The sequence below is a fragment of the Pelobates fuscus genome, chromosome 11 (genome assembly GCF_036172605.1).
Source record: "Pelobates fuscus isolate aPelFus1 chromosome 11, aPelFus1.pri, whole genome shotgun sequence".
Classification (NCBI taxonomy): Eukaryota; Metazoa; Chordata; class Amphibia; order Anura; family Pelobatidae; genus Pelobates; species Pelobates fuscus.
The window spans coordinates 39,758,428-39,777,346 of NC_086327.1; the positions used below are offsets into that span (position 1 = coordinate 39,758,428).

Here is an 18,919-nt window from a genome sequence, read left to right on the forward strand (position 1 = left end):
CAAACAAGGCTCAGTGCTAAGTACAACCTTGCAAGCATGGGAAAATGGTAGACCCCCGGCTTTCAAAGCATTGTTGGAGTTGCACGACAGATAGTTGCGACTTGAAGGCCCACAACAATTCTTGCATCAGGGCTCTTTCTACTATAGTTCCACCACTGCTTTGGGGTGATGGGCATGATTGCAAGCCAGGGAGTGTGGGGGAAGCAGGGTCCAGTGGGCATGGTGGTAGGAGTATGATTGTTGATGGCACCGTTGCATCCTTAAAACATCATAGATATGGAATATAGAAAAAAACAACTAAATTTAGGCTGTACCAAGAAATTCTATAGCTTAATCTTGGGGTTGTCCCAAAAGCTGCAAAAAAAACAGAAAGTAGGTGTGCAGTGTGACATCAACCCTAAAATAAATATTCAGCTGTATGGCTGACACAGGAGATACAGTTTAGCATTTTGTACCAACTTTAAACTAACTGAAATGTTAATGGTCTATGCATGACAGTCCAGTGATTTATGAATGTAAGCAGTTTAATTAACAGGTACATAAAATGCTTGGGTAAATTCGTTGAACCCATCACTTTCTATTACCGTGTCCATCAAAAAACAAGAATAATTACTAAAGTGGGAATTCACAGTGAATTTCAAATTTTACATAAATCTTTACATTCAGCTATTTTGACATTAACCCCTTAAGGACACATGACATGTGTGACATGTCATGATTCCCTTTTATTCCAGAAGTTTGGTCCTTAAGGGGTTAAAGGAGACATTTTTTTGAATGCCTGACTATACTCACTTTAGTAAATGTCCCTGATATATTTATATACATGTTTAATTGATGCAGATTTTACACCTGTCAATCTTTCTTCCTTTCTGGACATGTTGCTTTTTACCTCTTGTATTCTTAAAACCAATGTTCTCTAGATTGTAAGCTTGAGTAAGGTCCCTCCACATCTTGACCACTGCTAGTGAAAAGTGACTGAGTTTCCTGAGGAGTTTGCCATTTCCCACCCTATCAGAAAAATTGCGTCGGCATGCTAGTCAAAAACTACATGGAACAATTCTCTAGGAAAAATGTGTATGTGGTTAATTGCAATTAAACTTAACCTGTATATTTCATGCAATTTAGAGTTATCAAAAACCTAAATAAGGGTGTAAATGTTCACATACTTTGTCCATGAATGTAGGAACAATTTGTTCAGTTAAAGGAACGCTACAGGGTCAGGAACACAAACATATATTCCTGACCCTAAAACCACCATCTTACCCCCTCCCCCGTTCCCACCTAAATATAGTAAAATCTTACTTTTATTCAAGTCTGCAGCTTATCAGAAGTAGTACTCTGAGCCAATAACAATGCTTTCCCATAGTATTGGTTGAGACTGTCAAGAAGGTAGATCAGGGGGAGAGCCAGCACAAGCCAAACACAGCCCTGGCCAATCAGCATCTCTTCATAGAGATGCATTGAATCAATGCATCACTATGAGGAAAGTTCGGTGTCTGAGGGTGGAGACACTGAATGGCAGTGCTGCACAATTTGCAGCACTGCCCAAGGAAGCACCTCTATCAGTCATATGAGGAGTGGCCAGTGGAGATATACCAGGGCTGTAATATAAACATAGCATTTTCTCTGAAAAGACTGTGTTTACTGCAAAAAGCATGAGGGGAATGCTTATACTCACCAGAATAAATTCAAGAAGCTTTAGTTCTTTTACATAAATACATGGTGGTAAGATCAAATCTACATCTATGTAGTGCAGGTATAAAGATAATTCTAGAGTCATAAAATGTACTCTAATCATTGCATATATTAATGTGTGGAGTCTGCTAAAAGTAGTCACAGTGTAGCGTTGAGCCTCAATGCTTCTTTAAAACAGATATTTAGTATGTCCGCAGATTACAGCTAAGCTTGATTATCAAAAAACGGAGTTAACCCAGATATGTTGGGCATGCCATATTTTGATTTGGTCCACTGTAGTTTTATTTTTCATGATGGCAGAAAAATTTGAAATTGTTGTAGTTGTTTCCTTCAAGCTCAGCATCAGTTGGATCGGATGATCACAAATTACTTCTATTTTGCTGTGTGTCTACTGAAAACTCTCTGTGAGCTTAAAAATCTCTTGCATGCACTATACAATTTTCAATAACTAAGCACTTGTATACACATTGCAAAGAGATATATCAGATAAATAACTTTTTGTATTATTACCACATTGCGTATCCATATAAGGTTGGTTAAAATGTCTTTCAGTGGATGAAACAAACAACAAGATGTAAACACTACATTTTCAAAACAAATATCATGAAAAAAAAACTATGTTGGATTTAAACCAACCTACATATGATCTATTGTTTTCTTTTGGTTGCTCCCTCTCTAGAAGAAGAGGTGCATATCTGCTTATTGGTGTCATCCAATTGGTGCCAGCATTATCACATCTAGAACAATAGTCGGTTGTATGAGATATGATGCAAAAATACATGGAACTGATAAAGTATTTAAAATTATGTATATGTATATGGTAATTTTTTATTTTTTATTTTTTACAAAGTTTTGTATTTTAGAGTATTCTAATTAAGATTATGGTTATATCTAAAATCTCATCTTGACTTTAGAATATAACATTGAAAATGCTATTTTGTTTCCACAGCTGTAAGAGATGAAGGGAACATCCTACAAGCTTTCAAAAGAACGTAAGCATATGATCGCTTTTATGCCAACCTTCCATATGTGATATTTTATTGGGTGTATTGTCTCGTCATCTCATAAATATCAATCTGTAGCTGCAATATGGTATCTTAGATGTAATCATTTTTAATTTTAAGTCCTATTGTGGGATCTTTTCACTACCTCATAGGTGTGGCTACAAAAGGACTCAACTTGGCCAGTCTTATGCAAGATGATTAATACTGCATTTAAAGCATTGTGTGCACCACAACATTTGCTAAAATATCCCTGAATGCATTTCCTAATTCTCCCTGAATGCATTCAGGGATATTTTAGGAAATGTTGTGGTGCACACAATGCTTTAAATACAGTATTAATCATCTTGCATAAGACTGGCCAAGTTGAGTCCTTTGTGATTTCAACATGAACTCTGATATTAAAGGGATACTATGGACACCAAAACAACATTAGCTAATTAAGTACATTTGGTGTATATATAATGCTCCTGCAGCCTCACTGCTCAATTCACTGCCATTTAGAAGTTAAATCACTTTGTTTATTCAGCCCTAGTCACACCTCCGTGCATGTGACTTGAACAGCCTTATCAAATACTTCCTGTAAAGAAGCATCTAATGCAAGTCACATCTGATTGGAAATTAAACCATTCAGTCACAAACAGGGCTGCAAACTTAATGTGGGAAGTTCATATAGAGCCCTACATTCCTAGATCTTTCCATTTTCCAAACAGTTCAAGTATTTTGATATTTTTTTCTGACCACTTTGTAATCGTGATTCAACCCCATGTGAGTCAGCCAGAGAAAACTACCTTCGGCTATAAACACACCATTACACTAATCTTAAAATTGCCCTAACACTACCCCAAACCTCTTACTTTATCCTAACTTTTACTTATGCTGTATTTTTGGTGGCTTACTAATGTTGGGGTAATTTGAACACAACATCTTTAGAAAATTGTGCTGCTTATTAGACTTCTGGAAAAAATTTGGTTCGTCCAAATCTATTCGTGGAAAAATACATTTAGTTGAAGTCGATTTGGGATTCGTCCATGTAGTGTTTTGGTTCAGACAAATTTAGGTAATGCCATCGTTTCAGGAGAAATTATTTGGACAAACCAAAGACGCATGAAATGGACCAATCAGTGTATTGCATAATATATAAATAATATAAATAAAAATGACCAATAGAGGAAAATAAGGAGGAGCAGTAAAAATCTATACTGATATATTTTTATTAAATATACAATCTATCAATTTAAATTGTTTACTAGTTCTCTTTTTTCCCTTCTGTTGGTTTATTTCTAACTTGATGTGTAAATAAAATTATTTGATGGCTGTCCATTAACCATTAATAACCTCTTCTCTTTTTTTTTTTTTTGCGCCACCGAGGGAACTCCAAATCACAAAACAATTTAACTGGCTTGTTCAACCCCCAGTGTTTTGGTTATATGTCAAGTAGATAGGTAGAATATACTGGCGCTTTTGACAAAATCCAAATATACCTTGTAGCCGCTATATCACCAAGTGTAGCTTCCCATATACACGAAATACAAATACCAAAAAAGAAAGGTGAAGCGCTACATACAATATTGAAATAAGTCCACACTCTTTTGGGTATTCACTTCCCAAAAGTTCGTAGGATGGGTGGAAAATGGGACAGAATGTTCTGAAAAAGAAATTAGATCTTCATGGTGCAACTCTGTGATTCAATATATACGTATTAAATTTTTGTATAGAACCACTCACATTCAGTTGAGCTTATAGCCAAGCTCAGGGGTACACACTTTCAGGTCCGTAAAGGCGACCTTTCCCCTTGTTCAGACTTTTCTCCTCGATATGGCTGGAGCTCAAGCGGAGGAAAAAATATATAGTATAATACCGTCTAAAACCAGTGTACAATAAAAAAGGAAATAGGAATAATACTCACGAGCCGAGAGCCAACTATTAGGCTCAATCTCTGCACAATGTGTAGTTAAGGACTACACTCCTTTAAGAGCAGGAACCAGTAGCCCAAAATGACTTAAAAAATATATTTATTAGGTATAATGATCTAAAATTGTAATGGCCAATTACAATATATAAGAAACAATACACTTTAAAATTACTAAGTATACAAATATACTGGGCATAAAGGTGATACTATAGTTGCAATCTCCAGGACGCGTTTCGCCAACTCAATGTCGGCTTCCTCAGCTAGGTGCAACAATGTTCCAAGTTTGGAACATTGTTGCACCTAGCTGAGGAAGCCGACATTGAGTTGGCGAAACGCGTCCTGGAGATTGCAACTATAGTATCACCTTTATGCCCAGTATATTTGTATACTTAGTAATTTTAAAGTGTATTGTTTCTTATATATTGTAATTGGCCATTACAATTTTAGATCATTATACCTAATAAATATATTTTTTAAGTCATTTTGGGCTACTGGTTCCTGCTCTTAAAGGAGTGTAGTCCTTAACTACACATTGTGCAGAGATTGAGCCTAATAGTTGGCTCTCGGCTCGTGAGTATTATTCCTATTTCCTTTTTTATTGTACACTGGTTTTAGACGGTATTATACTATATATTTTTTCCTCCGCTTGAGCTCCAGCCATATCGAGGAGAAAAGTCTGAACAAGGGGAAAGGTCGCCTTTACGGACCTGAAAGTGTGTACCCCTGAGCTTGGCTATAAGCTCAACTGAATGTGAGTGGTTCTATACAAAAATTTAATACGTATATATTGAATCACAGAGTTGCACCATGAAGATCTAATTTCTTTTTCAGAACATTCTGTCCCATTTTCCACCCATCCTACGAACTTTTGGGAAGTGAATACCCCTAAGAGTGTGGACTTATTTCAATATTGTATGTAGCGCTTCACCTTTCTTTTTTGGTTATATGTCATTTCGGAATTCGACTGACTTGTCGATCACCAAAACTCCAGACAAATCGCGACTCGTTTGAAACCATATGCAGAAGTGAACTGTTTATTTAAAATGCCCCTTTTTGATTTAAATGGATAAAATGTGTAAGTGGGAGCAAGTTATGGATCTCTGCATTTCTGCTAGTTGCCTTTGGGCTACCCAAAATAACCGTTTTACATTCGAGGAGTTGTTGAAATGTACTCTCTGTATGTCTGATTAGATAGGAGAATATTTGTAATTTAGAAAACTAGAAAGGGGAAAGCAAGACAAACTATATTAGGAAGACATTATTTATTTATAAATTCACTATAAACTCTTTAAATTAATATATACTCTAAATATGTCTTCTTTAGAGGCGATGGCAAAAAAGATGACACCGCTGGGGAGCTTGATTTTAGTGGTTTGCTTAAAAAAAGGTAAGAAACTTTAAATTAGTTCATGACAAATTTATTTAGGAAATATTTGTATTTATATTTAGTTGTTTTTATATTTTAACATTATTTATGATGCTCTATATTTTAATTTGAAGGCTTACCATCAAGGAAAACTATCATCATGTTTTATTATTATTTTTTTAAATAAAAAGTTGCATGTATTATAGCCTCCGTGTATCATCTTGCAATGCATGCATATGAGTAAATACTTTCGTGCATCTACCTACAAATTTCTTTAAGTTCTCTTGACTTGGCAGAAAGGAAATGCACTAAAATCATGCATTAACTACATATATTTATCGCTAAAATAATAGACAGCAAGTCTTTTATTTTCAGAAATAATCAAAACTGATTATTTCAAAGCATTTAAAAAAAAAAATACTATGGGCCTGGGCTTACCACTAGTCATTCTAAGCCCTCCCAGAGTAACCTCTATCTCACATACCTGTCCCTTGCGCTCTCCTAAAGGGTAGCACTCTATTCTCTCCTCCAGCTCTGCTTCACTCCACCTTGTTTGATTGCTACCTCCTGTCTAGTTTTACGCCCCACGTCCTATAGACTGTAAGCTTGTTTGAGCAGGTCCCTCTTCAACCTATTGTTCCTGTAAGTTTTTGTAATTGTCTCATTTGTTGTTAAAACTCCACCTTTGATAATATTGTAAAGCGCTACGGAATATGCTGGCGCTATATAAATACCAGTAATAAATAAATAAATAAATAAATACAATTTTGGAGTGCTAAAGTTTACCTACCCCTGGCTTAAAGCATGATTAGTAGCATAGGTCTTGAAATTTTAAGCCATGCATTTAGAAACATTTTTTTTCAGACCCCACTGTTCTACTGGTCTCAAGAATAGGCACTGACAGACAGACACACACTGACACTATGATTAAAGGGACACTATAATCACCCATACTGACAGACAAACACACACACACACACACTGACATACACTGGCAGAAACACTCACACTGACAGACAGACACACACACACACTGGCATTCACACACACACAAAGGGTTCGACTGGGAGAAAAATTCGCCCCGGGCATTTTTTTACCACAGCGGCCCACTAAGAAGGGGGCGGGGCAGAGAAGGTGTGTTTCATCATCACCAATGACAAACACGCCCCCTCTCAAAGTGAGCATGTTGGTTGGCTCTTCCAGGGCAGACCATGCACAGAGCTCTGCTAAAGAGCTCTAGCATGAGAAATAAGCCCTGTATTTGTTCTGCACAGTGCAAGCAAATTTAATAACATGCTTGCACTGTATTTCCTTGCAACTTGTCTGTGGTGTCTCTATAAATGGATACCAGGAGACAAAAGGGCCAAGAAAGAGTATTGTGCATGTGTTTGGAGCCTGCTTGTGGGATTGTGTGTGTGTAGAGTGAGCTGATTGTGGTGTGGTATTGTGTAATAAGGTCGGTTTTAGTCATGTTTTGTTTTTGGTGTAATGTAATGCATATGTGGCTAGGGGATGTAGAGAATGTGAGTATAGGGGATGTAATAAGTGTGTGCATACAGGCTATAATGTGTGTGTATATAGGTGATGTCGTGTTTGAAGTGGTTGTAGAGAGTGTGTGTTTAGGGGTGTAGTATGTGTTTGTTTACAAGGAATCTAGTGTGTGTATAGGGGATCCAGAGTGTGTATGTTAGGAATGTAGTGTGTGTTTGTGTGTAGGTGGTGCAGTGTGTGTGTGTGTGTGTGTGTATATATATATACAGGAGTCTAGTGTGTGTTTGAAGGACCCAGAATGTGTAGGAGATCTAGTGAGTGTGTGTATATAATAGATTCAGAGTGTATATAGTGATCTAGTGTGTGTGTATATGATCCAGAGTTGGGTAAGGGATCTAATGTGTGTCTGGAATGTAATGTGTTTAGGGGTACAGTATGTGTGTGAGGGGTCCAGTGTGTGTGAGGGGTGCTGTAGTGTGTGTGTGTGTGTGTGTGTGTGTGTATATATATATATATATATATAATATAAATATGTTTGGAAGTATTGTGTGTGTGCGTGTGTGTGTTTGGTGCAGTGTGTTGGGGTCCTGTGTGTATGTGTGAGGGGTGTAGTGGGTGTCTGTGAGGGGTGTAGTGTGTATGTGAAGGGTGCAGTATGTGTGTGTGATGGATGCTGTGTGTGAGGGTGCTGTGTGTGATGTGTGGGTGCTGTTTGTGATGTGTGTGCGAGGGTGCTGTTTATGATGTGTGTGAGAATGCTGTATGTGAAGTGTGTAAGGGTGCTGTGTGTGAGGGTGCTGTGTGTGTGCTGTGTGTGAGGGTGCTGTGTGTGATATTTGTGTGAGAGTGCTGTGTGTGATTTGTGTGTGTGAGAGTGCTGTGTGTATGAGTGCTGCTTGTGATGTGTGTGAGAGTGCTGTGTGTGTGCTGTGTGTGAGGGTGCTGTGTGTGATATTTGTGTGTGAGAGTGCTGTGTGTGATTTGTGTGTGTGAGAGTGCTGTGTGTATGAGTGCTGCGTGTGATGTGTGTGAGAGTGCTGTGTGTGAGAGTGCTGTGTGTGATGTGTAAGAGTGTTGTGTGTGATTTTTATGAGGGTGCTGTGTGAGTGCTGTGTGTAGAGTGCTGAGTGTGATGTGTGTGAGAGTGCTGAGTGTGATGTGTGTGAGAGTGCTGTGAGTGATTTGTGTGAGAGTGCTGCATGTGAGAGTGATGTGTGTGCTGTGTGTGAGTGCTGTGTGTGATTTGTGTGAGGGTGCTGATTGTGATGTGTGTGAGAGTGCTGTGTGTGATTTTTATGAGGGTGCTGTGTGTGCTGTGTGAGTGCTGTGAGTGATGTGTGTGCTGTGTGTGATGTGTGTGTGTGAGTGCTGTGTGTGATGTGTATGTGAGTGCTGTGTGTGATTTGTGTGAGGGTGATGTGTGTGATATGTGTGTGAGTGCTGTGTGTGATTTTGTGAGGGTGCTGATTGTGATGTGTGTGATAGTGCTGTGTGTGATTTTTATGAGGGTGCTGTGTGTGCTGTGTGAGTGATGTGTGTGCTGTGTGTGATGTGTGTGTGAGTGCTGTGTGTGATGTGTATGTGAGTGCTGTTTGTGATTTGTGTGAGGGTGCTGTGTGTGATGTGTGTGTGAGTGCTGTGTGTGATTTGTGTCAGGGTGCTGTGTGTGATGTGTGTTAGAGTGATGTGTGTGATGTGTGTGTGAGTGCTGTGTGTGATGTGTGTGTGAGTGCTGCGTGTGATGTGTGTGAGAGTGCTGTGTGTGATTTTTATGAGGGTGCTGTGTGAGTGCTGTGTGAGAGTGCTGTGTGTGATTTTTATGAGGGTGATGTGTGTGATGTGTGTGATGTGTGTGTGAGTGCTGTGTGTGATGTGCTGTGTGTGATGTGTGTGAGAGTGCTGAGTGTGATGTGTGTGAGAGTGCTGTGAGTGATTTGTGTGAGAGTGCTGCATGTGAGAGTGATGTGTGTGCTGTGTGTGAGTGCTGTGTGTGATTTGTGTGAGGGTGCTGATTGTGATGTGTGTGAGAGTGCTGTGTGTGATTTTTATGAGGGTGCTGTGTGTGCTGTGTGAGTGCTGTGAGTGATGTGTGTGCTGTGTGTGATGTGTGTGTGTGAGTGCTGTGTGTGATGTGTATGTGAGTGCTGTGTGTGATTTGTGTGAGGGTGATGTGTGTGATATGTGTGTGAGTGCTGTGTGTGATTTTGTGAGGGTGCTGATTGTGATGTGTGTGATAGTGCTGTGTGTGATTTTTATGAGGGTGCTGTGTGTGCTGTGTGAGTGATGTGTGTGCTGTGTGTGATGTGTGTGTGAGTGCTGTGTGTGATGTGTATGTGAGTGCTGTTTGTGATTTGTGTGAGGGTGCTGTGTGTGATGTGTGTGTGAGTGCTGTGTGTGATTTGTGTCAGGGTGCTGTGTGTGATGTGTGTTAGAGTGATGTGTGTGATGTGTGTGTGAGTGCTGTGTGTGATGTGTGTGTGAGTGCTGCGTGTGATGTGTGTGAGAGTGCTGTGTGTGATTTTTATGAGGGTGCTGTGTGAGTGCTGTGTGAGAGTGCTGTGTGTGATTTTTATGAGGGTGATGTGTGTGATGTGTGTGATGTGTGTGTGAGTGCTGTGTGTGATGTGCTGTGTGTGATTTGTGTGAGGGTGCTGTGTGTGATGTGTGTTAGAGTGATGTGTGTGCTGTGTGTGGGTGCTGTGTTTTATTTATTTTTTTTTTTTTAATTAAATAGGTTTTGTTGAAGGGGTGCAGGAGTTTAATTAATGGGGGCAGGTGTAGGTGAAGGGGTGGCCAGGGGTTGGATTAATTGGCAGGGGATTTATTAAGGGGGCTGGTGAAGGGGGGCAGGGGATTGAAAAGGGGGGTATGGGGCTAATTAAAGGAGGACAGGTGGGTGATAAAGGGGTGGGAGGGGATTGATGAAGGGTAAGGGGTGGCCAGGAGTTTGATGAAGGGGTGGCCAGGGCATTGATGAAGAGGGAGGGGTGGCCAGGAGTTTGATGAAGGGGTGGCCAGGGCATTGATGAAGGGAAAGGGGTGGCCAGGAGTTTGATGAAGTGGTGGCTAGGGGCTTGGTGAAGATCTGGCCAGGGGTTTTGGTTAAGAGGTGCAGGGGTTTTGTAGCAGGGGGTGGAGGCGACAGATTGTGAATGCTCCTGAAATTGTTTGAAGGGGTCCAAACAGAGACAGGTGGGGGTGGGGGGGCACCACAAGATTGTTTCGCACAGGGTGCCTGAACACCTAAGGCCGGCCCTGGCTGTGTGTGATGTGTGTGAGAGTGCTGTGTGTGAGTGATGTGTGTGATTTGTGTGAGGGTGCTGAGTGTGATGTGTGTGAGAGTGCTGAGTGTGATGTGTGTTAGAATGCTGTGTGTGATGTGTGTGATGTGTGTGAGAATGCTGTGTGTGAATGCTGTGAGTGCTGTGTGTGATGTGTGTGAGAATGCTGTGTGAGGGTGCTGTGTGTGAGGGTGCTGTGTGTGAATGGAATATATTTCTAACATGCAGTCAAACGTGACACTCAACAAACCCCTAGTCAGTTTAGGTATTTCAAGTGTTTCAGCTCAAGCACACCTGGTACAACTAATGAAGCCCTTGATTAATTGCATCAAGTGTGCTTGAGGCAACAACTGTTTTGCATATTTGTGCTGTTGTGAGGGATTCTATTCATGGGTTTGAATAATTTTGAGGCTAGAGAAGTCATTATAAATTGCATTTTCAGTTGAATTTGGGGATTCCACTTGGAGCATTTGTTGTGTTGAGTGATTTCAATTGCTTTTATTATTATTATTATTATTTATAAAGTGCCAACAAATTCCACCGCGCTGTATAACGGGTGGACTAATAGACACGTATTTATAACCAGATGAGTTGCACACACAGGAACAGAGGGATTGAAGGCACTGCTCAATGAGTTTACATGCTAGAGGTAGTGGGTATAATGACACAAAGGGTAAGGATAGGGTAGAAAAGTAGGTTGCTAGGATATTTTTGTTTGATTTGTTCATTGCAAACCGCTGAAAGTCTGTAAATTTGTCAATGGGGGTTGAATAATTTTGATTACAACTGTAGGTAATTGCATCTTATCATATGCTTAACCTATTTCTATCTATGCTGGTGTAGCTTATGCAAGCAGAATCCCATATGAAGACCATTCACAACAGGTGGAATAGATCAAAGTCCTCCCTAGCATATTGCTGATATTTTTCCCATAATGACATCATAGGTGTCAGAAATCGTTGCAGCCCATTCAAATGACATCTAGACATTTTCCATTTAAATGATTAGATATAGATGCATACACTCGGGTATGCATAAGGCCAGTCATTGAAGTCTTTGGACATTTAATACACTGCATTGATATCTTGTTTAGAATTCTTTACATTCACCCGTCTGTGTCAATCAAAACTACCATTAACTGTACAGGGCGAAGCAAATGCCAGTGTGTTTATATATTCATTGCTCTGTACATTGAATAAAAATGTGCAATGACTCTGTACATACCACTAATCTGCACTAGGACATTGCAGAACATGTTTGAGCATTTTATTGTTTTGCATTTAGAAAATAATTAAGTTATGTCGATATACACTGATGTGACCGATACATATTATAAATGCCCATTTTCATACAATTAGAAAATGATGGCAGTTGTTTAGTTTATCCATAGCCTATATACACAAGTGGTGAAGATGGTGAAGGATTATAGAAAACATACATTTTATACCACTACAAAACTATTTCAGTAAAACTACTGGAACATATAGAGTCTGTTAATTCAAGTAAAATATAGGTATATGTTCAAATGTGGACATGTAGATAGATTTCTACTCAAAAGCGGAGCAAGACTGGAATGACCAAGTGTATAAAGCAATTTAGATATAAAGAGCAATGCTGGCCTTTAAAGTGAATCACTCAATAGGAACACGATATTAGTTCCATGATATTGATGCCATATTAAAACATTGACTCACATTCATAAGCCCCTAAAATAGGCATGCACAGCACATTTAATTAAAGTGCACCCAGGAATTTGTTATTATGAATTATGTTATATTTTTTGTATATTGTATGTAGGGTGAATATTTATTTAAAAGTAGCATCTGTGATATGACTGCATGTGTTGTGCAGATGTAGGGTGACTGCAAGCATGATGTGTGTTGTGACAGTCTGCATGTGACGTATGTCTTTGTGGTGTAAGTGAAGTGTGTGACTGTGTGTATGTAGCTATGAGATATGTGTGACTGTGCATGATGTGTGGGTAGCTATAAGTGGTGTGTGTTGCTGTGTGTGGATAGCAGTAATTGATCCTTGTTGAGTTGACCATACTGTTCCAGCCTCCCCATCAAATACAAGAAATGTTAAAAAAAAAAAAAAAGAAAGAAAGAAAAAAAGCCTCCACAATCACTTTGATGGGGTCAGTGGGAGGAGTGGGAGGAGCTTGTGGTCTGCACCACCATTGCGTTTGTAATATCGGAGTGATCTGAGATGCGAACCACAAGCTTCTTCGCAGCAATGAGGGGGCGCAGAGCCGGCCAGGAAGATTTTTTGATCTCCCTGCTGGCTCATGCAGCAACCAACACTCAAGCTGCATTAGGGTGGGCTTTAGCATACCCGGCACACATGCTTATGTTCCTAAATGACTCTTTAGAACATTAATGAATTTAATTTCCTAATGAATTTGTAGAACCACCATTTGTAGAGATCAATATCAAGAGCACCTGAAAAACGCAGCTTGTATATTATTATTTTCTTGGTATCATGGTCGGACTAAGAGCATATTGGGCCTGTTGCTGACAATTACGATGGGCCGAATTACTGAATCTTATTGACAGAAAACACTAAAAGTGCCATGTGTCTGGTAGAAGTGGTGCAGCTATAAGAAAACACATCTATGCTAATCTCTCGCTTTCATCTCTCAAGCATATCCATTACCCCTAAAGCAGGACATTGGTGTGTGGTGTAAAAGTGTGGGCAACTGACATGAATCACATAACTAGCACAGCTAAAAGGGGCAGGCATGCCCAGAAAGGCTGGCCAACTAAGGGCGTACTATGCAGACAGCTCCCTGAGCTTGGTGCAATTGCATCTAATGATGCGCTCACTCTACACTTTCTGGGAACCAGGGCTGCCATCAAATATTTTGGGGCCCCCAACACAGCTCAAGATCTGGGCCCCTGGAGCTCACCCCGGAGTTAACCCACAGGCCCACCTCTGAATGTGCCAACAGTGCCGCTCCCGAATCGGCCCACAAAGATGTAGTGGATGTAGAGTGTGTGTGTAATGAATACAGTCAGGGCCGTCTTTCCGCATGGGCTCACTGGGCATTTTTCAGGGGTCCCGACAAGCATAGGGGCCCCAGAGCGATTCCCATGTGCTGAGGCTGACAGGGGAGATCCTTTCATCTCCCCTGCCGGCCCGTGGAGAACCGGCCTTGGTAGCTGCCTTCTCAGGCCCGTGGGGAGATCAAAGATTTTCCTCACTCACCCAAAGACACTTCGTTAGGGGAGAAAGAGGGAGGAGGAGGACCTGGGAGGCAGTCAGCAGATCGTTCGTCCTGCGAGCAGGCAGGTTGGAGCGTTGCCGTACGTTAACATGAAAAAAAGAAAGCACCGAAGTGCTGAAGTTCCCAGCTAGTGGGAACAAGAGTGTGTCTGCCTTTGACAAAGGCGCTTTGGCAGCGCCGAAACGTACGTTAGGTCCGCTACTTGTTTTTTAGCTTATACACGTTTGATGTGAATCTTTGGTGTAGGGGGTATGGGCATTTTGGTAGCTAACCGTTAGTTAGAATGATGCTTTTAGAGTAGAATCTTCTTTCTTTTACAGCAACATTGAGAGGTGATATCTTTACCAAGCCCTGCAGACACAGCAGGTTATCTACAACTGTATCCAGTGTATGATACACTTGCAAACTTTATCAAGTGTTAGAACCAGCCAGAAGTGTGCCTATAGAATAGTATCTGCTTTGTTCCACAGCCATCATATGAGCTCTGCATGCACAGTAGGATCTCCACAGATAGATCCATTACTCTGTGCACTGGCTCACTGTATGAATGTGGCAGGGATACAGCTGTTATCCCATGGATACTGTTCTCTCATGCAATTACTGAATCACATTTAGTTGCTATTTTCAAGACAATCACTCTTTGATTGGAGCCTTGGGTTTACCCTGCGGCTGTGACATTGAGCCTCCTCAGTTTGAGATACTCACACAGCTATTTTTCACGCAGGCTTTTTTCCCTTTAGACTCCATCAGCGTCACTACCTTTCGATCTGGGATATTTCCACAGATTATATCGTCCTCTCCACCCCCAGTATTTTATCCTTAGTGGTGATGGTGCATTAAGTTTTATTTTTATTTTTTAGGGATCTCTAAGTTTATGATGCCCGCAATAATTTTTTAAGATTGGTATTTATTGGTATTTAAGGCAGAACAACATCTGCAGAACTACCCCTTAGTGCTCCCAAGGCCATCCAAGCCGACGGATCACGCTATCATCATTTTCCCGTACGTTAACATGGCAATGCTCTGACACAGTGCGCACCTTGCAGGAGAAGTAAAGTCAGCCTGCAGCCTTTATTTATTTGAAGCTGCAGGCTAAAGATCACTGCTAACCACCTGAACACTAGGGCTTGCAGTGCCTCTCCCCCACCCCCCTCCCTGCCAAAAGGTAAGAAGAAGGGTGAGAGGAACATAAATCTTTTCTAATTTTTTTTTCTAAAATGAAAATAATAAAATATACATACGTTTGCACCCTTATCTCTATGCATCCCTCACGCACACACAGCACTCCCACAGACACACACAGCACCCCTCACATACACACACAGCACACCTCACACACAGACAGTACCCTTCACACATAAAAGCACCCCTCACACACACCCTCCACCCCTCACACACACATAACCCCTTACACACACAGCATTTTCACACTGCATCCCTCACACACACACACAGAATCTGATTGCTTGTTTCTCCACATTTAGTATTTCACGCTGGGATAGTTCTACTTTATTAAATAGAACCTAACCGTTTAGCAGATGATCACTCTGGCGGATTACCGCTGTATCACCGCCAGAGATTCCCTTTGCCTCAGTGTTATAGCTTCTCTAAGGAAGTGATAGTGTTATAGTGTGTATAGCTTCCCCCTGTCCCCCTTTACATAAGTTGAGAATTAATGTTGAGAATAGATCTGGTTTTATTGAGTTGCTTCTCGCTAGACTAATTATCTCCCAGATACAGAGGGCACAACACAAAAATACCCGAAAAAACATAATAAAACCAACATGAACCCCAACATGTTATATATTCTCAAATAGCTCTTATCCAAGAGTCCATGTTGGCAAAATAGCACTTAGATCAATGCAGAATTGACAAATCGCCACCAGGGTAAAGATTTGACTGGCCACTAGCAATGTCCATGCCCAAAAGAGTTCTATGTCGAATGGGGCTTTGGCCGGTCAACTGTCTGGAGCTCCTGCGGACGAAATAGGGGGGTGCTTCGCTTGCCTCTCATGGAGCTATAGTTCCATTTACAGTAGTTCCCTGTTCCTCCCCGCGACTGCAGCCGAGATGGAGTTCCAGAGGAGTTGTAGGTAAGTCCTGCTACAGTCCTTGCGGCTCTCTGGACTCCTTGTACGGCCAGTTAATTGGCCTTGAGGGGAAGCTGATGAGAGCGAGGGGCAGTAAAAACAGTCTCTTGGGGAAAACATAGGGAATAACAACAGGAATGTAGATGGTGACTAGGGTGGTTTGTGACAATCACCATGCAACCTGAATTTTGAAAGACTATGATTCTTTTTCATTGTAGAGTGGAAGAAAAGAAAAAAGAGGAAAAGAAGAAGGACAGTGATGACCCCATGGACTTGATTCCCCCAGATGTCTGGGAGATGTTGAAGACAGCTAAGTCTAGTGAATATGAGAGAATTGCCTTTCAATATGGTGTTACTGACCTCCGAGGCATGCTTAAACGGCTTAAGAGAACAAAGGTGGAGATCAAAAAGAGTCAAGGTAGTTCCAGTAGAAACATTTTTCCCTACATTTCTAGATATTTTGAGCATTGCAAGAACTGTTTTTACCTGATTAAATATAAATAATATTTCGCACAAATAGTTTGATAAGTAATGAAGACAATGGGGGGAGAGTGTGGGGGGGGGGGGAATCCAAAATCACTTTTTGTATTTTTCTCCAATGAATACCTGCCAATTAGATTCCAGCGAATTACCTTGCCAGGGTGGTCTGTGATAATTACCACACAGGATATTGCTGAGTTTGGAAAGGACTTGCTGCTGTTCCCGGGATTTGTGCCAAGTCTTTACAAACCGCGCAGTTTCTGTATTCTTTACTGATTTTAAAATGCCAACTTAGTAGGTAAATGGAGCACAACCCAGCCAAACATTTTGATTTCTACAGTGAAAATGTATTTCCGCATTAAAATGGATGTCATTGACTCGTGCATTTGACATAAACAAGCAAGGGAATAAATATCTAGAAATAGTAATCAAATGTAGCAAAATGTTTTATGGCAAAAAAACATTTATGTTTGTTTTCTATGTATATTTTTCCATTCACAGCCTTTGCAAAGAAATTAGAGCCCTGCTACTCTGTAGACAAAGGCAATAAAATTAAAATGCAAGTGGAGTTGGCGGACCCTAATGTTCAAGTGAAGTGGTTTAAGAACGGTCAAGCAATCCGACCCAGCGCTAAGTAGGTGGCTCTCTTTGCTACTGCCATTTGAGATATTTTTTTCCTGTCTTTATATATATATATATATATATATATATATATATATATATATATATAATATTTTTTTTATTTTTTATTATTTTTTTAGTTTTTATTATTTATTTTTGCAGTGCATATGAACATAACAAACTTGCATGGGGTACCCCAACGGCAGTCCTCATGCTTTTATTTTCAGGCATTAGTAACATTGAGGTATGCGGTAGTACTTGCACAATTTTACATTTAGTAAAGGTAATAGGTCACAGGCTAGGTAGGTAAAATGCTATGTAGAGTAGTCTGCAGGTTTACATAACAAGATATGAACAGGCATAACAAAGGATTCTAATCTAACCTGTACGTGAGAGGTTATACATAGATAGATGTTGACTCTCAGGCTTACCCATGGTTTAGGTGTGGGATATACATGCGGAGTGAGGTAACCACTGGATTGTAGGGCTTTGGTTATTCCTATATTACTTTTGCATTTAAGAGCAAAAGAGCTAGTAATTAAAGGAGAATATCTTGTAGACTGAGTATGTGTGTCTAAGAGTTAGGTTAGGCTGTCAACAGAAAAAAAGTGAGTGGACGGATTGGCTAATATTTCGGGTTTCCTATCTCATATGTTAGATTCACGGCTCTCGCTTACTATTGCTAATAATCATATCCAGTGCATACTTAAACATGAACATATTTAGATTAATGGGTTGAACTACCGATTTCAGCCCCTTATGCTCCTCCCCTTATTACACATGCTTTAAGAGTATGGTTAGAGAAACGTGAAAAGAGAAAAAAAAACCACAAATAGTAAGCCTTAACCATGTATCTCGGGTTGCTCGGGTAGTGTTGCAACCGGCAAATAGTGTCTGTCAGTGTGTGGTCAAGCCTTTCACATTCTGGGGGCCCTTTTCTCCGATCATCCGATCCCTGTAGGTGGCAAGGTTGGTGCTGGATGGGGAGCGAATCCGCGGGCTCCTTCGGTCGATGGAGACTGCTTCCAGGCTTCCCAGGGAGACAGCATGCGGGTGTTCCATGTGGGTGTTGGCACAGAGGTATGCAGCGTTTTTGGCTCAGTCCCTGTAGCGTGTAGGGGATTTAGGCTAGGCCGGAGGTGGCTCTGGTGCTTTCCTCCTTGTGGGTGTCTTATTCCTCCCCTTCATTGAGCAAATTGGAGATGTGAGGGGCGCTGAGGGGGTGACCACGGGGTGAGTCCCCGTTTAGGCTTTGGGCGACTCACCACTGGTCGGTGATTAAGGTACTGTCGTCTGCCTGCCCGTCTCCTTCTTCCCGCTTTCCAGTTTTCTCCTGAGGCCCGTCCTAGAGTCGCGGGCTGCTGCTCGGAGTCTCGTGGGGTTGCGGTCGTGGGGTTTCATCCGAGGTGCCCCTGAGGGTAGAGATCCTGGCCCAAAAATCAGCGAGCAGACGGTCAAGCCGCTCCGAAAGTGGCGACAGCAGGGGCCCGGGTGCTGGGTAACATATAGAGTCCGCCATGTTTTACATCGTTGGTCCGGTGGTGCCGGTAAGCCGATTTTGGTGTCCCAGTCTCAGGCTGCAGGCTGTTGTTGCCGGGATATCCCTCTTTGGCTGGGGGGGGGGAATGGAGTGTGCCTGGGAGACCGTCAGTGATGTTGGCCGTAGTCAGTGGAGGGATCAGCCGCCTCCCTCGTGCCATCTGGGTAGGCCTCAGATCTATCCCCCGGCCGCAACTGCCGATTTTGGCTAAGG

At 41.3% G+C, this 18,919-nt stretch overlaps 1 protein-coding gene across 2 annotated transcripts in view; it reads left to right on the top strand.

Annotated features, from left to right (window-relative positions):
- MYBPC2 (myosin binding protein C2) overlaps nt 1-18,919 on the top strand; it is a 114,439-nt gene that overhangs the window by 46,112 nt on the left and 49,408 nt on the right. For both annotated transcript variants that reach the window (XM_063436068.1, XM_063436069.1), the window contains 4 exons: nt 2,645-2,687; nt 5,936-5,998; nt 16,284-16,483; nt 17,047-17,179. In XM_063436068.1, the coding sequence (XP_063292138.1) occupies nt 2,645-2,687; nt 5,936-5,998; nt 16,284-16,483; nt 17,047-17,179 (439 nt within the window). The remainder of the gene's footprint in view (nt 1-2,644; nt 2,688-5,935; nt 5,999-16,283; nt 16,484-17,046; nt 17,180-18,919) is intronic.